The following is a 27,592-nucleotide window of genomic DNA, read 5'->3' as shown; positions in this document are numbered from 1 at the left end:
TTTAACCTTAAAAGTGGGTTATTATTAGGGATTCTTATATCAATGAGAAAGTTCAATCTCTGAGGTGAAACAAACAATTTCTATAGGTACCTACTCTTGTAGTGTCGATGGCTAATCGTTGTTAGTAACTTAAGTAGGTATAATGTATTGCATTTTGTTCTAATACTTCTTCCACTATCACGTGGAACTTCACTCCCGTGTGAATCTAAATAATAAAGATACATGCCAAATTTCAGCTCAATAAGACACATTGAAGTAAGTGAAATTTAGCTTACCAAATTTATTAGATTACAAACTGTTATGCTTACGAACATCGGAACAGGTGAAATTAAAAAAAAATCTTGTAAAAGATGTAAGAAGGTTTTTAAATGTAGATAGATACTAACTAGGTACTTCGTTCCGAAAAAAATTGTTTTTTCTTTATCATATTTGTTTGAAAGGATGGATGATTACCTACCTATAATATTTTTTTCACCAATATTTGAATCTACGGAACCTACAGCGTTGTTCTATCACGCACTTTCTTCACTCTCGTTGCTAATGAGGGCTAGTTCGTAATTCCAGTGATTTGTCGGACTATGTCGTGCAAGCGATTGTGCGATACCCGCCACGCGAGCCTCCATTACCACATTAATTATAGCCGTGACCACGCTCGCAGGATCAGAATTTTATTTGATTTTAGACGATGACGGTTTAACTCTGGATGCAAATCCAAAATATAGTATCTACATAGTATAAGTGCCTATACTTCGATGAACTCACTACTGCGTACTTACATTTTTGTCTTTTAAGTAGGTGATGCGTTAAACCCCTAATATATGAATCTCAATTCATTTATTAAGCCGTTCTGATGGCCTTCAAGTCTTTCGAGACTATTGGCTCTGTCTACCCCGTAAGAAATTAAGGCGCGAATCCACACATTTTTAGCATCGAAGGACATAAAATGACTCTATTTCTGCTTACCTAACAAAAAACAATTAACAAGTAAGTATTACTTAGCTTCTAAAACATTTAGTATAAATATGTATACTTAAACATTTAGGAACAATAATGTTTTCCATTATGTTTACATTTTGATAGTTGAACACTGAGCCGCTCAGCTTCGGTACCCGGTACTTACTGTAAATTTTTCTTTGTGACTTATCTCGGTTGATTATTTTCCAATTAATAAAGTAACATTTCTTATGATACTCATTGCTACGAACCTTCCAAACAAAAAGCTTCCCCTTTCCATCCCCAAATTCAATTAAAAACAGAAGACACTTGCAACAATATTTTTATTAAGCAAAAACAATTTTCCGCATGGCAGGACACCTTTAAATCACAGTTTCCAAAATGAGGTTTTCAATACATTACTGATTGTATTAACACTAGCGGTGTGAGATCTCATAGCAAAGCTGCAGTGTAAACGGGATTGTTACCCCTTGGAATAATATTGTGTGATTATAAGGGTTAGGAATGAAGACCCTAATCCCTTGTAATGTTTTATTGTTCACGCCTAAAGGGATCATTAGGCTCGCCTTTGGATTGCGCATTTTATAATGTGGTGATGTCGACGTAGAGTTTTTTTATTTTTCATTTTCGTAGTTTCTCAATCACATTATACTTAGATTTTTACTTAGATTTTCTCGTCAATATTGGTATAAAAGATTTGCACTACCAACATAGAGGCTGGACACTGTACTTTTAGTACAAAAATAAATTCAGCATAAGTGTTTCTTAAGAAGCTGTAGCTGTAGGTGATTTATCCTTGATTCCTGATATTTCCCGAACAGGAAAAAAGATAGGTTTAATTTTTAACTTGAGTGGAGCTCATGGGAATTATCTAGTCTAGATTTAAGTTACCTACAAAAGGACATTTTGCCAAATGACCCAAAATTCCTATAAAATGAAACCACACACGATCGACTATCAAACAACAAAGGGGCCGCCACCGGCTTTGGGAACTAAAGAAATGGGCAAACAGCAATAAAAAGGGCAATATGTCGGGCAAGTGGGTCGGAAAATGACAGCCGGGTAGACGATTGTGCGTGCGCGCTCTTGCGATTAATCGCAACATAATCGCAAGTATTTCGGTAGCGCAATGTGTATAAAAAAATACTGAGCAATTAATTTAGCATAGGTTTATTTGGTCTAAAAAATGCATAAAGTTTTTCCGTTATAGGCACACAGATATATATATATGTATGTTCTTACACTCAAATAACGTCTTTTATACGCAAAGGGTTACCTATAATAGTGAAATTGATATTTTGGGATAGTGACAGCCCATTAAATAACTATAAAATATTATTATTATTCTTTATTTTATTTCATATCTTAAACATTGACCTATTATAATCATACTTCCTTGACCAAAAGTCGCTTTCTTCATGAATTGGCCTCAAAATATACTAAATTAAATTGGCGTGTGTTAGTTTGTTTTGTTTGTTCATCCATTTCTCAGAGACCGTAGCTGGTCGTCGTATTGGTGCTAAATACCCAGCAAACAGGCAGGATACTTGGCACCTGTTCTTATATCTGTATTGTTCATACATCACAAACTGTAGTAGGTTCTATGATAGGTACCTACATATAAGTATAAGTATTAATATTCTGTCTATACTATATTAAATGAGTGCCATGGTAAAATCCAGTAAAAATACAATTCGTAACATTTTGCATTTTTTTTTTCTTTGAAAATATGTAGTTTTCTAAAAATTACAAAACTTTATTTTTTGTTATCAAGTTAAATTCGAACACTGAATAGGTTGTATTAAAATTTATCTCTGTGGTGAATCTCCATCACGTGGAACCCTAAGTACATATCTATAATTTTATTTTTGTGAAATAAATTTCTCATAAGTAGGTACCATAACTTCACGGAGTCTACGCGATATTAAAAAGTTCTTTCCTTTTTTTTACTTTTCCACTTATTTACTACTGAGTTACTAGTTTTTGCAAGATATTTATTCCTCTAGGAATCCAAAATGCCTAAGTATATTGCCATAAAAAAAATATGCTCCAATTATTAGATATTCGTTTATAGACATGGTGTTGTATTAAACATATCTAATGTTTGCATATTATTATAAACGCATTCATGATGTCGTTAGGATAAATACAAAAATAACTTAGCTCAAAACAAGATCACAGACCAACTCATCTTTATCTGTACCATACTAATGGCTACCAAAATACCAAATGTAATCGTCGCAGGCAATCTTCCGATCTAAACGAGCGACTAACCGTTTTAACCACTATTCCGCCGGATCTCTGGCACATTTCCATCAGAGACGGTTTAATTAGTAATCGGCCATTTTGTTTTACATAACTCCATTCATCTTGAACGATTTGGTCTTTTCATTTTAGAAGAGACATAGGGATAGTCACTCTTCAGTATAACTGATTTTTACTACAAAATAGTTAAAAATGTGTTTGAAGGCATAATAATAGTGAATATTAGGTACCTATATAAACTGGCTTCACAATCTCGATAAATTTAATATTTTTATAACTAACTTGCGGTTTATAACTAACTGCAAATATGTATAATTTTTAACGAACAACCGATCAGTGATAGATGCAGAGGAAAAGTAGACCACTCTCTACCTGGGTTATACTTATACGGGTCCAGTAGGATTTGCGAAAATCTTATATTCTTTTATAGGTGGTGCTAAATACGTCGCTTTTTGAGACTAGGAAGTAGGTTTAATTCGGGCGAAGCAGCGAGTAAAAGCTAGCTTTTAATACAACGAGAAAGTAAAAATAAGTGCACTGTTAAATTGTCATCATGTCACGATACCGAAGTTAGTATTTCTGGCAGTTGACAGACAGCCCTATTATAAGAATTTAATGGCGATATTTTTAATCTGCGACACTTAACAAGCTGTCATTCGCGCCACTTGTGACGTATGTAGCCCTACAGGGTGAAATATTTTCTTTTCTGTCTGCGATAGCTAACACATTTTTTTATTATGTATCTTATAAGCTCTGTATAAAGTTTCATCAAAACCGGTCTACACTTAATTTTTTCACTTCGATGACTGCCACAAAATTGCTAATTAAGAACGCTACGGACATCCTACGTTTTTTTTTTTATAGTCTAAAGGCCACTTGTAGATAATTAAGTACTTACTTCTTATGTAATAAATGTTATTTCAAACAGCCGACTATAGTTAGGGCCACTTACTTTTATGATAGAAAGCTATCGTTTCCATGGAATAAAAAAAACAGATCATGAAACCGCGCGCGTTTCGAATCAAACAAAATGGCGGTTATCGCATTCCAATTTCAAATTGTCACCGCGGGAAGCGCCCCGCCGCGCTTTGGCTCGGGAAATTATCAGGAATACCGGCAGGTGAAATCATTCATCATTATGTACTGCCTATTTTATTTTCGACGAATCTAGAGCCAACGGGAAAATGAAATCCTAATATTTTTGGATGTTTGAGGAAAATAATTCTTTTATTACGAGTATATCTGACATACATTATATAACTACATACATTACATCTTAATTTCTTACGAGGAAGACAAAGACTTTATGCCCAAGTTTACCTGGATGGTTTAATGATGGAATTAATATTTAGAATTATACTGAAATGCGAGGGACTTCAGTATAATTCTAAATATATAATTCTATAATGAGCTTACAATTTTTATTTCATTTTAAAGTAGTAATTAAAAGGGCTATTTTTAGATTCAGTGGCTGTGTAAGTGTATAAATTATCATCAATCCAACAGAAAGTTACCTACTTAATGCCAACACAGTCAAATGACCAATAACACAGCACGCGGGGCACAGTGATCCTAATAGGTTAACGTTCGGAATAGTTCGAACAAAGAGGTTTTTTTTTCTTTTTCAAATAGCCGCAGACATTCAACGCAAGGTGCCAAGTTGTCACGACCAGGCGTGACAATTGTGGAAACAGGTACAAGAAAACACCTTCCGAAGCCAGCCAATCGTAAATCCAGTGAGTAAATTGATGCTCTTGATTTAAATTCCGATGGAACTGTTTTTATATGCCTCACAAGCCGTAAATACGTATTTGATTGTAGTTAGCAGAGGCAATATTCTTGACCAATGTCATATTGTTACTAGAATTGGCAGCGAGGCAAACAGTACTTAAAAATGACTAGGTATTATGGTTTGAAGATAGTAAGTACACTCACCCAGGTTGAATGTGACTTGAAAAGAAATATATGTCTTGAATTATTTACGACTTAACGCTTTTTGTTTACCAACTAGATCTTAGTTCAAAAATTAGTAAGTATCAGTCATAAAATTTTTCAGTAAACTAAAAATAGCAGAAAATCAGGTCAATCTTTTGTTACAGATTTCATAAATATGTTACTTAGGTACACCGATTTCAAAATGAACATTTAAATAACGATTTAGTGACTCGTCATGTCTTATACGATGCACGACATGTTAATAAAATTTATTTCTCTGCCTTAAACAATTACTGGGAATTAGATAGGCGTTTCTTTCTCAACATAAAATGGTTACAACTGACAATTAAAAGCATAATGTGTAATTGACTTGTATAATGACACCGCATTGCGTTGTTTAAGTTTGATACATAACAGCAACGCTGCTCCCTAATTTAGTTCCATTGTTCGCCATTTGTATTTGAGTTACCGTCGAAACAAAAGGGAAGTCCATTACTCAAGTATTATTTCACGTGGTAACCACCTAAATGGTTTGCTACAGTCGCACGCACTAAAATGACAAGTTACAAGACAGCGGTGTTGAAGTGAATCAATTTATCAGAACGAGGCTTTTGACTTGAAACGGGATCGTCTCCCTTTCAGTTGGAGCGATGTGGTGTGGCAGTTATGACGCTGGGCGTGTCTGTGACTGCGCCCTTACTTCATTTGTCGAGCCATTTGCTCGCCGGAATGCGGTGTCATCAGCGACGAACGGACCGTGAAATGGAAAACGCCCCTCCGGTGACAACCCCCTGCACCCCTTAACGCGTGCTAACGAAATTTCACTTTGTCGGACAAATTTTGTCTGGCAAATCCGCCGCGTGATCCACTGTGCGCGTGATATGTTCAAATAGGCGAGGTCCCGTTGATTACTTTAAGTTTGAGGCAATGTAAATAGACTAGTGATGCGATTCGTTCTGCTGAAGTCACGGAGAGGAAGTTTATGTGTGAGGGGCATTTGATACGCGTAAAGCAGATCATTAAGGTGATAGGTGCGCGACGTAGTGGAAACTCAATTTTGAGATAGAAATTTTTGATTACCTACGATAGATTCAGTTAATGTACTGTATCAGTGTGCCAGTTAGTCATAATGACTGAACAAAAATAAAAAGTTTCAATTATTATTGAACTACCTATGGACATGAAAGTATTGATGATTTATTTTAACTTCCACACCAGATTTCTACTTGTTTACAATCATGAAAATTTTAACATATAACAATGTTTACTACAAAATTATATGGGTCATGTAGAGAAACCATGAATATGAAAATTGATAAAAAATGCTAAACGCAAGACCGAAATTCTTGCCATAAGCATGAATTATCAACAGACCATCTACTCGTAAGCGAGGAGGTTCTTTTTGACGGATATTCACACAGACACTGGAGAAAATGAGATTTTAGTTTTTGCTTCAGTCAACCGCATATCTAATGTCTATTTAAGAGTTGCTATTTGGAAAGGTAGACACTTTTTTGACCATTCAAATCGCGGACAAAACAACAAAATAACAAACTTTACAGTGCGAACAATTCAAACGATTTACAGCTACAAACGTGTCGCTTGTGTGTAGATATATTTAATTCTCTAATTTCGAACCCCAAATTCGAGTCACGTATTTGACAAACCCTGTCCCTTTAGCAAACAAATTCAGGATCGGATAAGTCGTAAATCGAGAATTGAGAGCTGCCATCGATTGCAATCTATTACAATTACTTGCTGACTAGTGCGAGTGAATGTTAGTTTACGTTACCTTAGTTTGTGCCGTGTGGTTCCCGGCACCAATACAAAAAAGAATAGGACCACTCCATCTCTTTCCCATGGATGTCGTAAAAGGCGACTAAGGGAAAGGCTTACAAACTTGGGATCCTTTTTTAGGCGATGGGCTAGCAACCTGTCATTATATGAATCTCAATTCTATCATTAAGCCAAATAGCTGAACGTGGCCATTCAGTCTTTTCAAGACTATTGGCTCTGTCTTCCCCGCAAGGGATATAGACGTGACCATATGGTCACATGTAAACGAACTAAGGTAACATACATACATACATACATATGTATGTATGTATGTATGTTACCTTAGTTCGTTTACAAAAATCTATGATGATGATCCATTTTTTCCACTTGCCAAGATCCTTTCAATCATCTTTACTTTAAATTAATCAAGTAAGTAGTTTTATTCATTTCTTGTTCCTAAGTAAAAAAAATAAGTGTGTTGAAAATTACTACTAACACATATATAATTACACAGATACCTATAAATTAACATCTATAAAATCAGTATTCGTGTCATTGACCTCTAAAACCACAGAAATCAGAATACCTAACAGCGCAATTTCTGTAAGAGTACCTAGGTACCTTCCTCATTGCAAAGCACGAAACCTCACCTCACAAAGAGGCAAATTTAAACTCGTTAGACAGGCTGGTGTCGTTGCTAAGGCAGTATTGATTTTATCAATTCATCAACAACCATTGACATTTTGACGCAAATCGATTCGAGACACGAGCTATTTGCGCCGTCCCATCACTAGCGAATTAACGGAAGAGTTTGACAAATGATTCGACTAACCATCCATTCGGAATTGTACTATTTGTTTGGAATGTTTAGGAAGATTGTGTGACAAATGGAATCAATTTGAAGTGAAACATTATATCTCAAACGAGTATACTTACTATCTGGATGCTAAAATTTCGCATTACTAACGGTACTTACGTTTCTTGCGAAGTTAGAAATACTCATGGGAGCGGAATCGCGAGCAAAAAGTTAGTACCATAAATTTCACTGTTTCGGTTCAACCAGGAGCATCACTAGATGGGGGCGCAATAAATCGACACAGAGTATAAATCTAAATCGCTGGTGACGTTTAAATTGCCCACTGACACCGCACCGTTTATTCCCGCCCTTTTTCGTAAAAACGCCATATTTGGCGGGAACCGTATTTTCTTATTCAAGATATGCAGTGGTACAATGTGATTAGGTGGGTATTCTTGATGCAATTTCATTTAAAACCAAACCAACACGACATGAAACATCTCTAGATGAATGTAAGAGATGTGACGAATTCAAAATTATAGTTTTCTTTTTAATTGTCCCTAATCAATAAATAGCAAAGACCATGGGATATAAACAAGTAGCGTTACCAAGATATCATAGCAGCGCAGAGTTAATGCGGCGAGACGATTCACAATATGTCTCAATTAGAGACGCACTGCTCAAATGAGGGGCTCGTACACGTATGATTTGGCGGGGATTCAAATAGAAAGACACGTGTTTGAGAATGTTCTACTGTTAGCATGTCCGAAAATAATTGCGGGAACAAAAGTTGTAATTTCGATATTTGGATTCAAAGATAATTTCAAGAAAAAATTAACTGAATAGAGAGAGAGAGAGAGAGAGAAATAACGACAATTTGTTTTTTTCTATTACAAGACCAAGCCTAGGTTAAAAAACAGTTGGAATAGTCCCTAAAGAATTAATGAAATTAATGACTAGATAGAAAACTTTTGATAACAGTAAGTAACAAGTACTTAACTACCAACACAAGTACTAACTAGTAACAAGTACCTATTGGTGATGCGCATAATCTTTTATGGAAAATTATTGCGCAAGAGAAAAAAAAATAACAATTATTTTTTGGGAAGTTTGGTAGACCACACATGTAATACCACCCAAAACCAATCTTGTCAGCAAAGGCCACATAAGAAGTTCCACATTGACAAAGCAATTTGTCTATCGCTTCGACAGCTATAAGCACAGTGCGAAATGACGGGCTAATTCTGTACAAAAAAAAACGATAAAAATGCAAAAATAAACACTGAAAACGTTGCTACATCTACTCGTCTAATACATTCATCAAAAATGCATTTTAAGAACAGCTAATTTTATCTTTACATGAAAGAAATTAGGGTTCAAAGTCCTCACGAGATCGTTTCCAAAATTCACGTCGGTTTTTATGTGAATGCAATGTCACCAATATTTCTGTCAGTGGGGCGTTTTGTTTCTGCTTTTAGTGTGAACCATGTGGCAGTGATTTGTTTGGTTCACTTAAACATGTTTTTGTTAGTGTTATTAGCCGCCAAAACATTTGTGATAGTTTAAACGTTTCAGTACATTAAAACGTCGTAAAACTATTAAGAGATATAAGCACAAATTTGTTCCTGTTCAACATAGCGCCAATTTATATAGGTTATTTCAAATTTCTTTTGATTGGTTTGAATATATCCATCAAAATATACAAGGTCTTCCCGGCAAAGAATTAGAAGTACAACTAGTTTTAGAAGAATTAAATGTGGACATTTTATGTTTGACTGAGCATTGGCTCATGGAGGGGGAGATGATGTTCAGCCTAAACAATTATAATATTGTGAGCTGCTTAAACAGAAAGTCTGCAATTAGAGGTGGGTCTATGATATTTATCAAATGCGGTCTTCGCTGTAAAGAGCGAACAGACATAACCAGACTTTCGGTTGAGCGGTGTGCCGAAGTGACCTGTGCCGAGCTAGATCATCATATAATTGTTTGTGTGTACAGTCCCCCAAACAGTGAATTTAAACAATTTTTAAAAATAATGGATCAAGTGTTACATGTTACCTCAAAATGTAATAAAAAATTAATTATTTGTGGTGATTTTAACATTGACATTTTAGTTAAATCAACCGTTAGTATACAATTTATTAATTTGTTTAAATCTTATAATTTAGAGTATGTTTTTTTCGAACCAACCCGAATAACATCTACATCTGCCAAGTGTCTGGATAATTTTTTTTGCAATAATCTTTATATACGGAAATCAATTATTCACAAATTGCCCTCGGATCACACCGGTCAATATGTTACCTTTGAGAAAGAGTCCTTAAACAATTTAAATAATGATAAAATTATGTGTAGACCTCTTTCTTCCAAAAACATAAGAAAATTTAAAATAAACATTGCAAATCAATTAAATACTTTAACATATTCTGGAAATAATCCTAATGAACATTATAACAATTTATTTGATATGATTTCTGCTGAATACTCAAAAAGGTTCAAGCAGAAACAAGTCAATATTCGTAATAGATTACAGTTCAGTGAATGGGCTACATTAGGTATTCACAAGAGTAGGAATAAGTTATATGACTTATATGCCCAGAAACAATACAATTTTGACCCCAGTTTTGTAGAATATGTCAAAAATTATTCAAAATTATTTAAAAAAGTTTGCAGGCAAGCCAAGTCTTTGCACATAAGTAGTAAAATAAACAACGCACCAAATAAAATTAAAGAAACATGGAACATTATTAATAAAGAATCTGGCAAAATCAAAGATAGAGACAGTATTAAACAAATATCATCCGGTAACAAAAGTATTTCTAAAACTCAGGACATAGTAAATGCTTTTGATAATTTCTTTGCAAAAATCCCTGTGGAGCTAACTTCTGACGTTGACTCTTGTCCATTGCGCGCTGAAACCCTACTTAATAATAACACAACTCCCATCAAATCTGTCTTTAAATTTAAATATGTTAACTCTGATAATATATTAAAGGCGTTCAAACAACTTAATTTGAAAAAGTCTGAAGACCATTGGGGTATGTCTGTTAGTATCATAAGTCAAATCATAGATATTATTGCATCTGATCTAGCTTTTATATTTAATGAATGTATTGATGAGGGTATTTTTCCAAATTTAATGAAATGTAGCAAATTAATACCTCTATTCAAAAAAGGGGAGAAAACAGTCCTTGGCAATTATAGACCTATTTCTATATTGCCAGTTTTGAGCAAGGTGTTTGAGAAGATGATGCTTAATCAAATGCAACAATATTTTAAAATCAATAACATTTTCCATTCCCAACAATATGGGTTCACTGCCGGGAAGTCCACCACTGATGCGGGAGTAGCACTTGTTACTCAAATCTATGACGCGTGGGAGAGTTCACAGGATTCAGTTGGAGTCTTTTGCGATCTCTCTAAAGCATTTGATTGCGTAGATCATCAGACACTTTTGCGTAAACTTCGTCAATATGGGTTTGACCACAAATCAACTAAACTAATGGCATCCTATTTGACTGATAGGCTTCAAACTGTAGATATTAATGGAGTAAAGTCAAGCGGATCAAGCGTCTCAATGGGTGTTCCTCAGGGCTCAATTTTAGGACCATTCCTCTTCTTGGTATATGTCAATGACCTGCCTTTTATGGTGGAAAAACAGGCGGGTATAGTGCTGTTTGCCGATGACACTTCTTTAATATTTAAATTAGATCGCCATAGCGAAAATGTAAGTTCGGTTAATAATATACTGTCGGCCATATCTATCTGGTTCTCAACCAACAATCTTCTTTTAAATGCTAATAAGACCCAATGCATTAAATTTACCCTTCCAAACGTAAGGCAGGCCAATACTGACATAACACTGGAAGGCCAGAAATTAGAATTTGTTGAAAATACAAAGTTTTTAGGAATTATAATTGATGCAAAGCTACAGTGGGGTGCTCATATTTCTAAACTATCCAATAGACTTAGCTCTGCCGCTTATGCTGTTAGGAGGATCCGACAATTGACAGATGTAGCTACAGCTAGGCTTGTTTATTTTAGCTATTTTCATAGCTTGTTATCTTATGGTTTACTTTTATGGGGTAGCGCGGCTGATATACAAACTATTTTTATAATTCAGAAAAGGGCCGTTCGCGCAATTTACGGCTTAGGACCAAGAGACTCGTTAAGACAACTCTTTAAGAAAATAAACATACCTACAGTAGCGTCCCAGTACATTTTTGATCTTATAATGTATGTTAGGAAAAATACCTCTTTTTTTCAAAAAGTTAGTGCCACAACTGATAGAAATTTACGTAATAAACATAAATTAGTCATGCCGTTTCATAGGCTTAGCAAAGTCAGTAAATCATTTATGGGGAACTGTATACGATTTTATAATAGGTTGCCGGAGTCTGTTCTTGATATGCCCAACCGAAAATTCAAAGAGTATGTAAAGAAAGTACTTTGTGGGAAGGCTTATTATAGGACTGATGATTACCTTAATGATAAAAACATCTGGCTCGAGCTTGGCACAGGAACCTCGTAATTAATTGTAGTTTAATTTGAACTTAAATCAAAATTTCAGTACACTCTGTACATAAATCTTTTTAAAATTGGCAATCCATAATATATATATATATATTTTTCTTTTTTCAATATTAAATCTCATAAATATATAAATCTCCCGTGAACAATGTATTCTCCCGTCCACATTCTATTCTAAGTATAATTTAATTTTGTGAAGTTGACGTTGTTGATGAAAATGCTGCAGTGCAGTTTGTTACCGCTTCTTCTGCACTGACGCCTTGGAAGCGGCAGTAAACTTAGTTTTTAAGTAATTTATTTGACGTCAACCAAGTTGTTAAACCATACGACAATTATTAAGCGATATAATAATATCCTATAATAATGAATAAAAATTTTGAATTTGAATTTGAATTATATATAATAGATACAGAAAATAACTCGTCATAGATACCGAATGTCATTATTATCACCTATCTGAAAGTGTAATTTTATATTATGATCTAATTAACTGTTTGCCTTTAATTTTAGCGCATTATGCTATGAATGCCTTTTTCAAATGAATAGCAAACTTCTGCGCTTATAAGCGTAACAGCCACAGAAATTGGAATAATATTAGTAATAATATAATATTCCAATTTTTGAGATAACGGCACTTCATACGCAAAAATAAATGCAATTTGTTTCAAAAACAACCACACACGACACTATGATGACTGTCGAAGCGCTGATACGGCAACGTTTTGCATTGGATTCAGTTAAAAATTTAAATTAACTAGTAAAGTAACTTACATCTGTCACGAAACGAGAAACAAAGAAGTTTACTATCACTTCAAGAACGTTTACAGGAAACCGCCTCGCTTCAGTGGCGACATAAATCAGTCAAACAGACTCCGAGCGGCATCCCCGAATATTACCGAGCTAATCACGCTATTAAACCGACATCTCTCATCTATAAATATCCGTCTTGTCGCAGCGCTAGGGCTGTCACACACACATCACATTATTTATTCCAACGGCAACTCAAATTTGAGAAAAGAAAATTAGAAATGATAATAACAATTTCAATACAATTTTAGCAAGTCGTTTGCTAACTAAATTACTCAGCTTTTTGTCACGATCTTTTATAGGTATCAGTTTGAAGAGGCAGTCTAAAATATTCCACAAATTAGTGGCATATTCCAGAACAGAACGTAAGCGAAAGTTTAGAACATTCATAGTGGAACTAGTTGAACTACTATTTTGATGAGCTTTAGAAAAAAAAAAGCCCAATTTTTTTTTATAAAAGTGTAATTACAGCTTGTAACTAATACTGACGTTTTTATTTGTGACGTACATTAAAAATCGCTGAGAAACAAGACTACACCACAGACATAATATTATCAGTAATTCAGTAGAATGCACACTATTGCACACGCACAATTTGGCAGCCCTCGCCACCAAATAAACCAAGAAGTCGACAAATCTTCCCCGCGTCCCACAGTCATATGTCTTTATTCTGTCTAATAACAATTTGGACAATTATGTGACAAAAGGAAGTGTTTTCGTCGAACACATTTCTCCCCGCCATGGGGCGGTGGGGCTCGTCCCCGGGGGTTTTGCCCACATTATTGGCGTTCAGTGATTTATATGTTGACGCTACCACACAAGTGATCGAGTTTCTTTTGTTTATAGCTTAATTTGAGTTTTAGTTTATTATTCATTAGTTATTTGCGAAAAGTTATAAATTCGGCCTCCGTCTGATTGAGATAAAATAAAACTGGATCTCCGACGTTTATCTCTATAGCACCATTAACTTTATGTTAATTCCAAAAATTCTTTTGACACCTATGGGTCGCTAATCTTCGCTTGTATTTTTTTTTTGTGATGGAATGTAAATCAACAAGTACTTCTTTTACATTTAAAAATCTATTCTTTATTTTCACAGTGTTAGAAATATGCAGCGCTTTCTTCCATCTGTATTATTTTTAATTAAAAAAAACATTTTTTGTCCTTGTTTTAATTAATAAAGAACATTAAAAAAATACAGTAGACATTCATCGCAATATTCAAACCATTCTTAGATCTATGGTCAAACCGGCATTTTGCTCAACTCCTCGCGGCAATCTCGTTCAAACATTCTTAGATCTATGGTCAAATTATAATATATATATCGATATAAGATATCGTCATTTTGCTCAACTCCTCGCGGTGTCAATGACAACATAGCCAGCTATAAAATTCTCCGTAAACCGATTTACCAACAGTAGTCAGACAACCCACTGCGTGAGCCGAAGATAAACATGCAGGATTTACTTCTGAGGGGGACAAACGGCAAGTTGATTTTTATTGCCTATTAACTTGTAGCCGTGGCTTCCCTTTCAGTCTTATGGGGAATGTTGGTACTGTATAAACCTGATCAATTTATATTATTGTCTTCCGTAGGAGTATTCTGGCTGGATCACTCATTGTTTCATATACCTACAACTTTGCATAAATCTCCTTCTCTACCTAAGTAAAGTTATTGTAAGTACTTATTTATGAGAAAACCGTGGATAGATCTATTATAAAACAAGTCTTGTAGACTTCCCAGTCAAATTGAATCTTCATTAATTCATTTATATAATCACGTCGATATCCCTTGCGGGGTAGACAGAGACAGAAGTGTTGAAAGACTTATAGACCACGTTCAGCTGTTAGGCTTAACGATAGAATTGAGATTCAAATAGTGACCGGTTGCACATCGCCTAAAAATTCCAATAAATAATAGGAGAACCTACACTCAATATTATTGATTCCTGAAACAATTTGATAGATTTTAAAAATAATTATTATTCTTGTGAAGCTGTTAATTATGGGTACCACATTACCCTTTAATTAATTTTGGTGCCTGTATCTCCATCATATGAAACTGAAAGCTATGACTCCACGTGAACGAAATCGCGTGCATCAAGCTAGAAGAACATAAAATAAAGGGAGGCAATAAACTCAAGTGGCAGGTTAAGGGTATCCAAATGGTTTGTTTTGACTACTTGGGCTTGAAGAGGTACAAAAAGTTATCGGCTCAGCAACTTCAAAGAGTAAACGACACTCGCACTGATTGGATGGTAAAACATTGTGATAACGTTAGTGAGCATAAACATACATTTTTTCATTTGTGGTAAAAGGACAAAGAAGCAGTTTCAGTTATATTTAAGTATAATTATTTAAAAAAAGGAGTGTTCTTGCTTTAATAATGTAATTGCTAAACTAATGAAGACCAAATACGGGATACAGATTGTAGGCAGCAAGCCAAGCGCCTGTCTATGCCTAAAGAGTGCGCTCATAAACGATAACATCGGTCGTTACTCAGTCACGGGTTCTGCGCTAACTGCCAGTACTCCACGCGTGCAACGTTTTTATTCGTATTCCGAACGTAGTTTTTGCGCCACTGGCCGTTTTTATGAGAAAAACAAAATTAGAATTTTAGAATGCCATTTGAATTTGGAAGCATTGCTGTCTATGGTAAGGTAAGCGCACGCTAAGCGCCTTTGATTTACTGCCTTGGATTATACTATTTTGGCGCCTGCTTTTAAAGTTACCGCTAATGTCTTTTTTTATTAGTGGAACGGAATAATTTTATGTATTTCAAATTAGTTTACGTGGGTTAAAATTTCCCACTGTACGACATCTGTTAGATATTTTTTCTATTGCAATCCACAAAACTTGTAAAATACAATTTAAAAGACAAATTTTTTTGTTTATATAAGTATTTTTTGTAATGAATATATATTCATTAAAATAAAATTTCATATATATACTTAAAACTACTGGACCAATTTTGATGATATTTGTAAACCGTAAAACAAATAATATCCTTTTTTCAGTAATATCTTACGGAAACGAAAACAACGGGAACGGTTTGCAGCTATTTTTTTTAAATAAGTAGTTATATAATTATAATTATTATCATATGAGCTTGACATTATCACAGCTCAGCTTTTACAAAGCAACTTATGCTGTGGCAGTTTTAATTAACAGTGCAACATATATCAATCTCTATGATGTTAGTCATAGACAATAGTTCACTATAATAATTATACCGACACAATGTCTTTAATTTATGCCATACTAATTGCGCGTAATGAGACATTGGCGCGTTCTGGCGTGGGCCCAGAGAATTCGGCTTCGGTTAAACTTATAGCGGATAATAATATTTTCGAGGGGCAGCCAGCGACTATGTAAATCTCTCCTCTTGCCACGATCTCTGTATTTTTCAGTCGCTTCATCTTTATTCACAATTCTCCTCATGCAAGAAATCAGATAGAGGCCATGTTGCTAGCCTGTCACCTAAATAATAATTCCATTTAGGTAAACTTTTTCTTTGATTGACATATTGACATTTGCAATTTGCGCGGGCAAAAAAGCAGCTGTCACACAATTTTTTTCCTCGCTACATGACGAGCAATGTAAGCACCTAGTCCATCATCTTTTTGATAGCCTACTAACATTATAAATGCGAAATTTTGTAACAATCTGTCGACACATCCTTACAAATGTTTTTACTCTTTCACGCAAAAATGATTAGTCGGATTTTGAAGAAACTTCATACACGGAAAAATAAGAACCTTTTATCCCGAAATTCCGAATCCCGAAACAGCTTGTTTATTAATTACTATCAGCAAGACCTCGGCTTTATCAATGCCTTATTTATGATACCTAAGCATTAGTTTCAATATTAATCGCTCATAATACATCGTCACATTTAATTAAAGCTATGCTATTGTGTAATGTGCAATACAAATAATGCAGTCATGTTTAAAACAAGCAATTAGGCTTATGACACCCATGGACACGCTAATTACTAATTTGAAAATGGGTTTATTACTTCGCTTAGTTAAATTAAGATTTTACATTTTTTTTTTTTTTGTAAAAGTTGGCTAAAGGCCATCACCATGTGCAATTTTTTGTTATATATTTTATAAAATGTGTTATTCATGAACAAGGACTTGTATTTTTATGTTGTTGGGCGTGTTTCCTCCCTTGAAATGATTATTATAATGTAAGTACCTACCTTTTGAAATTCACAAAGATTTTTTCACGATAAGTATTAATTCTGTTTTTGAAGACAGAATAAATGAGAATGCTTTAGTAAAAGGAATGGACAACTGATAGTACACACATGAACACGGATCACGTCTTTATTCCTTAGGGGTTATATAGAGCTAATAGTCACAAACTCAAAGAGCACTTTTATTTAATGTCTTAATGATGAAATTGATATTTTGAGATTAGAAGAGGTTGCTTAAACATCGCCAAAAAAAAGACTACAAGCCTTATACTGATTGACATAAAATTGCGACAATCGCGGGTACTGTATTTTTTCTTCGCTACCAGTATACCAGTTAATAGAATCATAATAGATATAATTTCGGAATAGCTATAATCTCGATAACTGTTACAGCTTGACCACATTCCCACGGCGGCCATCATAGTTCACACAGCATTTTGGGTGCTACCACAACACGTCCTCGGTGTAACGCCCCGTTGGTCTTTCTCAACGGATTGGCCCTTAGATTTTTTAGAGTTTAGTGGTCCATCTAAAAGTACGGTTTTGGAATCGATGGGACTGTTGCTTTTCTCCATAAAATGTATCACGCTGGACTCAGACATCTTCTTAATAATATAGAGGACACAAATCAAACTGTTGGGTCTAAAGTTTTCAAATTTGGCATGGCAAGAAAGCGTAAAAACATAAATAAGCGGAATTGTTGTTTTACGCGGGCGTAGGTTTAATTATATATAACCTGGGTTAGACATAATCCTCAAAGGCATCAAAATAGCTTGTTGGTGGAAAAAAAAATATTTGAAAACATCGATATACCGACTTTGGAACCGAGAATTTTTTTAATTACTTAACTTTGTTGGCGTCTGAGATTCTGAACTAAGTGCATACGCAGGAAAAGAAAGCTATAAGGGAATAAAAATAATAAAAAGATATATAATGTCAAAGGAACCTTTAAAATGAAAAAATATATAAAAATTTCATTAACTGTCCGACAGCTATACATCTTGCGGGTTATTACTCAACAGCACGGCAATACTCGTCATAACCCGAACCGACTCAACCGTCTTGTAGCTACCTCTTCTCTCTTCTTTACGAAATTTGCACATAGATTTACTTGTTTTACCGGACCCTTTTTATACAACAAGGCTCACTCAAAATTGGCTTTGGTAACACTTTCTACGTTCTCTTGTAAAAAATCTATCCTCAACTATTTGTTTTCCCTTAATTACGACGAAACTGAAAATCTCCTACATCCTCTTATCTGATTCGTTATTTATTTTTCTTGGTATGTATCTTATATTCACATGACTTATTTTATATTAAATATTATTGTAGATCTATGCAATTTATACTAACTTTTATCCCTCACTCCAAATTACATGTTACACGTCACTATATAATTTAGCTCGTAAGTTCGTACTAACCACCCTTTATAATGGTAAACCTTCTGAAAAATTGTTCTACTTATGAATTGTATGTACTTCTTCTTCAACCGCTGTGAGAGCATGGCGTACTGTTACACAGGCTTGAGTCTTTAACAGACGCCAGTCTCCACCAATATTTTGTACATTTTTTGTAATTTTTCTGTGCCTACGGAGACGAAATAAATACTTTTTTACTTTACTTTTACTAATCTACTACTTATAATTTTTTTTTTATAATTGACAACCTGAAAAAAGTGAATCATTTGGATTTCGTGAGAGTTTTTATTAGGTTACAGTAGCGGTACACTTTATTAAATCAGAACACTTTCAAATCAAATTATAATAAATGTCAAACTTGTATTTCTTTAGGTACTATAAATCTATAAAGACGTTTCTTTTTTTGCAAATGCCAAGAGTGTTGGTTTGACATAAATAGACAAAAAAATATTCCGATTCTTATTGGTTGGCTTTCCAACTTTTATAAAAACGTTTAAAATAGTACAAAACATTAAAAGAATGACAAGTGAAATTGGAATGTGCCAATACCAAATTTTAAAAAATATGCATTTTTTCTTTGACTTTTACAGTCTTCTACTTCTGATCGTAGTATTGTATCTTTGTATAGTATAGGTAAACATTTATCGTGAAAAAATCTTTGTGAATTTTAAAAGATAAGAATTATAATAGTATATTTTTATTTCCCAGACAAAACTTATTTACAATGATAATCCAATATCTTCGATTCAAATACCGAGAAATGACCACAACTAAATCATTCTCATTCGATTCTGTGATCACTCGATTGTCAAATCGATTGGTTGAAATAAGAATAAATGTATTTTGTTTTTCTTGTCGGATAGTCACACGCACCAGTTTTATTGTTTATTTATATTTATTGAAAAAAATTGTATTACATAAATTCTTATTTTTAGTTTAATAAAAATAAAAGTTTCGCTACGTAACTTCCAAATCGAATACCTAAGTATTATTTAGAATATTTAACGAACAATTTGAAGATTTCTACCTTACTTCTGTTTTTAAGTTTGTTCCTATGTCATTCGCAGAAAAAAAGTGGAGTGATCCTATTCCTCAGTCCTATTATAACCTAGAAAATATATACCTACCATTGTTCTCCTTATAAACGCACCCATTCTTCTATTTTTGAACCTTACACCAAAAACATCTGAAAGCCACCAATATTATTCCAACAATATATTTCATCGTGATCGTGTTTATTAAAGCACTATTTAACCGGATACTTGTAAGTACCTAATTAAGAGGACCGAATGGCACAGCTCATTTGGCGACACAAAGTGGGCCGACTGTCGCCCGACGGTCGTCAACCGGCCGTGGCAGGAACCCAGCCGTTCAGTCGCGGCGATGTTTTGATAAAGCCGCGCTGAAAAAATGACTCGTATCTCCTCTATTACTCAAAAATTACTTGTTTTCTTGTATTTTTTTCTTTTTTATTGTAATTAAGTAGGTGCCGTCAAAAGGACCTACATTATGATTCATATCATCTCCGTTACTCGAAAAAAATATTTGTCATTACATTTAATTTGTCTTCCCGAGGGGATTCAGTGAAATCCTCTTTTTGCGCATATTATATACCTACTTTTCTTTTTTCCGAAATTTCCACGGATGAGGCGGTAACAGTCTTGAAACTTTGCTTTTCATGAGAGAAAAAAACAATTTCCATTTGATTTACCTATTGAACACTTTTCTAAAGTTGTCACTTAAAAATGTATTAATCCTATATCAAAACAAAGTAATTAGGTTTATAACCTACATGTACGAAAGAGGTATGAAAACCAACGAAAAATTATGGTCATTTGTAGTAACTCATTAATATGCAAGCCACATCCAAATAGTTTTAAGAATACCTGCCCACTTATTAAGGCCCATTTCTATAATTGCATACGGATGGACTTTGCATTTTTATTCAGTTAGATATCATTGATCAAAATCGTAATTACATTTTTATCTCATAGTTAATCTGATTATAGTATCAGCTGCAGTTTGTTTTCATAGCTTGGTGTTACTTGCTAAATCAGCTCGTAAGTATACTTTACATGCCATTAAAATATTTAGCAATGTGTTCACAGTCGATTAGTTATAGGTAAATAATAATATTAACTAAGTAAGCTCTTACTCGTATCATATTTACCCCGAAAGTGAATCCCTAGTAATATTTTTTGTCTTCACTCATTCTATTTTACATTCCCAAACAATCCACAACGGCGAAAGTCATCAAATCACCAAAGGCCGTAACCAGGTAACAGGTTTTATCAATTCCAATCGTGTAAACGCGTCCTAACCTCCTTGTCTCAATCAATCAATCGTTCAAAAATCAATGGAACACACGCGAGAATATTCGCCACGCTTTTTTCGCGCCACAATAGTCGCTATGGAAAAGGCTTTTTCTGATAGATTCCTTCGCGTCACAGGGTGTGCGGTGAAGCAAAAAAATTTAAGATTCGACTTGTTAGTGGTGGTTTATCACCAGCCAGTGCTATTTTGCTTTAAGAACGTAGATGGTTTAATATGCCTGGTTAAAATGCGTGATGCGCAGAAAGGCACAGGTTCAAATCCCACATCGGTTTTGTATTGACTATTTTCAAAGTTATGTACATTAAGTAGTTTGAATACTAACCGATGCTCTTACGGTGAGGGAGAACAACGTGAAGAAACCTGCACATTCAGGCAACTGGATGTGTAACCATTGATCCAATACGGCTTTGGTTTTCCTGCAAACGTTGCGGAGGTAAGAAGAGAGTCGCTGACTAGGATCCATGGTGAAAGGCATACCCTGGGCTCCTCTCCACCAAGGTGAGGATGCAACCGGGACTACAACCAGGAGGAAGAAGTGCGATTTTGCTTTAAATACCTCTTATTAGATAGAACTTCTTAAAAATATGCATTACCTGAGTATCTAATTAAAACTGAGTTTATTATCTATGTGCAAAAGTACCTACCTTCAAAGAATAAAAAAAAAATGTTCACCTAATAACTGCTGAGTTTCTCCACGTTTTTTGTCCCTTTGCCGTTTTAATTAATTTGTCATTAGACATGCTAAAATCGTGCCTTTTCTCAGTATTTTACGCTTAACATGAATCATACGTGCGTATCCAAACAATTCATGTGGGTAGGTAGGTATCCCTAACGAAAAAAAAACAAGGCAAGGCTTTTTTAAGAGATCAGTTTTTGTCTTTAGTACAATTCAATGACTGTTGTTGGCAAATGTGTTTTGCTTTATTGACAAAAAAAATCGAATCTTCCGTGCATCCGAGGTTATCAATCTTTGAATCAATTTAGAAGTTCATGGAACTGGGTTGAGGAAAGATGACTGATAAAAATAAAAAGAATAAGTACTTAATGTAGGCCCTTATTAAAAGGACGAAGTCCGTATTAGTGATGAAGTACTAACATAGGTTAAGTCGTATTACTAACAAGGTTGAACCATGTAAAAGTTGTCTTATATGGATAATTTTGTATTTTTTACTATCGTTGAAAGGCGCTTACTTTACTTTAAAAAAAAACCTTTTTCTGTTGTCTATGCCTTCAGTTGAATTTGCAGGCAGTAGGACATTAAGGATACGTCAGCTACTTATTTCTATGATTCAACTGAAGGTACTTACTGTATGGTACTAACCTTAATCTTATATACTGGTGAGGATGTACTGGTCTTCGCTATTATTAAGTAGAAGAACGATAAACAACTTATTGACACGGATGCATTTTGGCTGACTCGCAAAGCCGTGTCGGATTGAGTTTTTTGCGATGTCGGCTTAACGATGTCTTTGGTCGGAGCTCTTTTTTGGCACTTTTGGTGTTTTATACAGTCCTAATTGAGGTTCGCATTCGCTAAGGATGCGATTAGGCCATGATTAATACAGCTGATGTGCCATTTCGATGCCGGCGGTGTATAACATGTATTTTATAAATGAATTGGCAATCTTTTGTAATTCTCAAATTGGTTGTGACGGTGACCTAAAGGAATCTGACGTGTAATAAATGTGAGACCATTTATTTACAAATTTGTTGGTGTTATTTGACTGTAGCTATCTATACTTTTGTACCTTTCAAGTTGGTGAGAAATTTTGTAAAAACGTTATCGCATTACACAAATTAAATATTTAAGGTTTTTAAAAGCGTAGGTACTTATATATTCTTTGGAAAAAATATTTTTTAATATTTGACCACCAAGTACCAGTAAAGGTGTGGGCTGTGTCAACGAATTTAATGTTAAATGTTGAGGTTTCATATGATCCGACAATGCGAAGTATTAATTTAATGGCTGATATTCGACAGAGTTATTTTATTAATTCTTGCGGTTCACCGCTACTCTTACCATGCGATCTTAAAATATCTCTGAAGGACGAACTTTCATATTTTTTGTACGATTTTACAACTGAAGTCTTTAAAAAATAATAATTTTATATTATATAATATAAATATAAAAACTGTTACCTATCGATTTTGTATAAAATTACAAATTTATAAAAAGAACCTACCATCACAGGTTGTGATGGAGGACGGTGTCGGGTGGGTTTCGGCAGAGTAGAATTCTTCCCCTCAAATTCTTCGTTTAAATCTCGTATTAGACAAATAAAAAACTCAAACCTAACAAATATTTTAACACCATGTTAAGTATATAAGTAGATAAGATTTATCTAGATACCTCGATAAAATGTTTTCTTCTTAAAGGCTAATTAAAAAATGTACTTATGTCGACTGTTAAGAAGCATACAAGCATCCATTACTAATCTAGATATTATTCTTGTGAATACTCAGTTTTTTTTTAAGTTTTAACTTGAAGTAAGAAGTAAGTACGATAATGCAAAATATTCAATAGAAGCATAAATAATTGAACATTCCGTCTAAACAAAGATAAAACACACCGTGAAAATTCCAAATTAGAAAAATAATTACACGTTACAAAATTTGAACCAACAAATGCAGATATTAGAAATAGGGCAGAACTACCGGATATAGAGATAACGCCATTGTTATTCCTATCTCCATTTCCGTTATGTTCATTAGCGTTAGAGGGAAAATTGGATTTGTAAGCGCAACCACCGATGGCTCATTGTAAGTAAATTATATTTGCGTACTCCGAAACTACTGGAAAAATAAAGAAAGAGGAGAATAAATCCAATTTAATAAATTTAAATATATAAATTTGGTGCCGTGTGGTTCCCGGCACCAATACAAAAAAGAATAGGACCACTCCATCTCTTTCCAATGGATGTCGTAAAAGGCGACTAAGGGATAGGCTTACAAACTTGGGATTATTTTTTAGGCGATGGGCTAGCAACCTGTCACTATTTGAATCTCAATTCTATCATTAAGCCAAATAGCTGAACGTGGCCATTCAGTCCTTTCAAGACTGTTGGCTCTGTCTACCCCGCAAGGGATATAGACGTGAACATATGTATGTATGTATGTTAATAAATTTACGATTAATTTACGAGTAGTTACGGTATCTTAAAACAACAAATAAGGATACGTTACCCTAATTATTTATTAACCTAAAATAACGTTACACTTTGTAAAGATTTGCATGTCTCACAAAATGGTAATTTCTATGCCTTGTGATAAATTATAGTAACGTAACAAACCCATTTACAAACAGGATTTAGGGTCAAGATACTAATAATCCATTTTAGTGTCCTTGAGAAGTGACTGATGGAAAGTACCTGTAGCAACTATAACTTGTGCTATCGCGTTCATTTATTTAGTTTTGACGCCTACCCACAACAGCGCTGATTGTTTTGCCTCTAAAATGTTTTAAGCCAGCCCGTATGTGATTGCGTGCTCGTTAAAAAGTAACGATTCCTGGGTGTGTTTTTATTGTATGTTTTACGACAGCCGAGTAACATTTTAGCGCTGCGGGCTCTTTATTATGGTGCCATAGACTCGAATGATGTTTTAGTACCTGATAACGAGGAAACGCGTTTGCTTTATCTATAAACCTGTATAGGTTTATAATTATAAAATGGAGAAACCAGATTGCGATGGAGCTGTAGCGTGATGACACTTGAAAGCATTGAATAGTCGTATATGATAAAAAAAATTCAAAGCGATCAGATTGATAAATCTTTATTAATGTCATTAAGACACAAATTGTCATAATCATTGATGAGATGACTGTTAGTTAACAACTCTTTTTAGAATTGATCATTTTTAAGTGTACTTTATCTATTGTATTGAGTCAAAAAAGTTATTGCTTAAGTAACTATAGTTCGTCACATTGAGAAAACTTAACACCATACCAGTGGCTAAGCTGTTATAACTTTGAAGTCAATACTCCCATTGATTGGTTAGTATCATGATTAACTTTGCATTTCTCTCTTGTTACAGACGGCCAGTCGAATCACCTGAACCTCTTCAACAACAGGCCACAGCCGAAGAAGAAGCGAAAATCCAGAACAGCATTTACGAACCACCAAATCTTTGAACTAGAGAAACGGTTTCTTTACCAAAAATATCTCTCTCCAGCCGACAGAGACGAAATCGCAAGCTCATTAGGGCTCTCGAACGCCCAAGTCATAACGTGGTTCCAAAACAGACGAGCAAAACTGAAGCGGGATATGGAGGAGTTGAAGAAAGACGTTGAAAGTGCAAAGGTACTTTCTGCGCACAAGAGTTTTCTAGAAAACGTGACTGATTTGGGTATATTGAAGAAGAAAGCTATGAGCATAGGCGCGAGCGAGGAGGCTGCTACAAATCTTGTCGTGAATGCGTCCAAATGAAACGAGGCCTCGCGCGCGATCGCTCCCAGTGGCAATTATGATCGACGCGTGCTCGATTACTAAATCGATTTAGCGATATCGATAAACATAGACTGCTGTGCAACACTATTCAAACGGACATTAGTGACGTTAACGTTTTATCTTCACTTTAGAATCGTAAAGTACATCACTATTTAATGACTGTAAATACATCGATAGATGCGTAGTTTACTGTACAAAATAATTGAAGAGAAGCTTCGTTCGATAAATGTGATAGTTGATTTTATTATTTAAGTACTTAATATTTTATAGAGTTATCTTTAAATTATTTATTTCGTCGGGTTATTTTATTATTGGTAATGGTCGAACCAGTGAAAATAGATTTAATTTGTTTAACTCGTACTCGTAATGTGTTATTGTGAAGGCTTTGTAGATAATTATTAATTTTGATGTTTATCGATATTGTACAATCTATAAAGTTTGTTCTCAAATAAAATCAATAGAATCAATGAAACTAGAAATTTATTTTATTAATGATTAACAATTAAAGATATCATTGGAGTACGAGTGCACAACAATCACCAAGCAATTAAATTTAAGTGCAATATGAATGGAAATATAAAATATGAACCTGTAATAAGACCCGGTAAATTGTACATACTCCTGTATAGTAATATTAGTACAATCTCTTTTAGTTGATGTAGTTTTGTAATGTTAATATACAATCTTAAATCATACCGGCAAATGTATTTATCATTAGTTATTACTAATTGTAAATTATTGCAAATTTTACTAATGAATGAGCAAAATTTATAGAGCAAGGCGTCTGTTAGACCGTATCATTGCATACTAAGTAATATCATATATATGATTTATCTTCAAAAATAAGTATTAAACTCCCATGTATTTTAAAACAATTTGCTCTATCGGGACACAAAATGGCAATACAAAAAATCATAATAAAGTGTCAGAACAACAAACAGCCTATGAAGAACCAACTTAGATATTTATGTATGTAAATGTTTTTGTACAAAACATCGATTTTCATTTTAAGTATTATGTTTTATGATAATGATTTCTCACGGCACTTTTGAAAAAAAATAATTAATTTGCGTCTGTAAAATTGAGAAAAGTTTAACAATTTCAATGGATCTATTTACGAACTGACATAAATCTTTTTATATCTCTTTAGAGCTCCCCATCAAAACCAAAGAGATAAACTTTTTTAAAAGGTATGTTTTGAATTTATAAAATAATTGAAACATAGTATTTCTCTTCGGTTTCGATGGAGAAGGGAAAGAGAGATGCTCAATGATCAAAAATAGCCTTTCAGTTCTATACCATAACCATAGAATGTGTATTAATATAATGACTACCATCAGACACAATTAAGTTTTATATTGTATCACAATTCTTGGTTTGAACAGCACGCATTTTTCTGCATACCTAGTTAACTACGTAGAAAAATCCATACGTTGCCAGACGACGACACGTCATTTACTATCAAATAATGGCATCTCTTATTCCAAATTCTTTGCTTAGCATATGTTTTCCTTCTAAATTTCTATGTGTTTTATGATAGTAAAACCTTGTTCCTACTATATAATTATAACAATTGTAAGCTCGATTTTATACAATAATGCATTAAAATCTTCTAGCGTCTATTATGTGAATATTACTTAGTGTAAATAAACAATTATGTGTTCTAAAATTACTTTGTTTTTTAATTACCGCCTAAACCCTAAATCATCAAAATACTTCTTCTTCTGCATCCTCACCACTCTGCAGAGTCCGGGGTTATCTCCGGACCATGGATTGGGTGAAGCTAGTTTTTACACGAAGCGACTCCACTCTGACCCCCGCAACCTTTGCATGGGAAGCTAACCGGATTGGATCGATCATGGTTACACATCCAGTTGCCTGAATTATGCCGAAAGACCATCGGTAAGTATACGACGAATGTACATAACTTCGAAAATGGTCATTGGAGTACATAGCCAAGGTGGGATTCGAACCTGTGCCTTTTTGCGCCACACGCATTTTAACCGGGCACCTTACCGATTCGACCACCGAAAATCTGAATCTTATCCCTTTATAATGTCTCGTCTTCACGTGCAAACGTATTTTAATGTTTTATTTTTGAGTTAAGATACTTAGTTAATGGTCTGGAGAG

The 27,592-nt window shown here is 34.3% G+C and overlaps 1 protein-coding gene across 1 annotated transcript in view; it reads left to right on the top strand.

The window, feature by feature from the left end:
* Window positions 1-25,440, top strand: part of LOC106130701 (homeobox protein Nkx-3.1-like) — a 58,380-nt gene extending 32,940 nt beyond the window's left edge. Inside the window, exon 2 of the mRNA XM_013329602.2 lies at window positions 25,049-25,440. Within this exon, the coding sequence (XP_013185056.2) occupies window positions 25,049-25,440 (392 nt within the window). The remainder of the gene's footprint in view (window positions 1-25,048) is intronic.
* Window positions 25,441-27,592: the final 2,152 nt, after the last annotated feature.

Source organism: Amyelois transitella, chromosome 23, assembly GCF_032362555.1.
Source record: "Amyelois transitella isolate CPQ chromosome 23, ilAmyTran1.1, whole genome shotgun sequence".
In the NCBI taxonomy this organism is placed as follows: domain Eukaryota; kingdom Metazoa; phylum Arthropoda; class Insecta; order Lepidoptera; family Pyralidae; genus Amyelois; species Amyelois transitella.
Note: the sequence above shows the minus strand (reverse complement) of the source record. Positions and strands in the feature narration are given on the sequence as shown.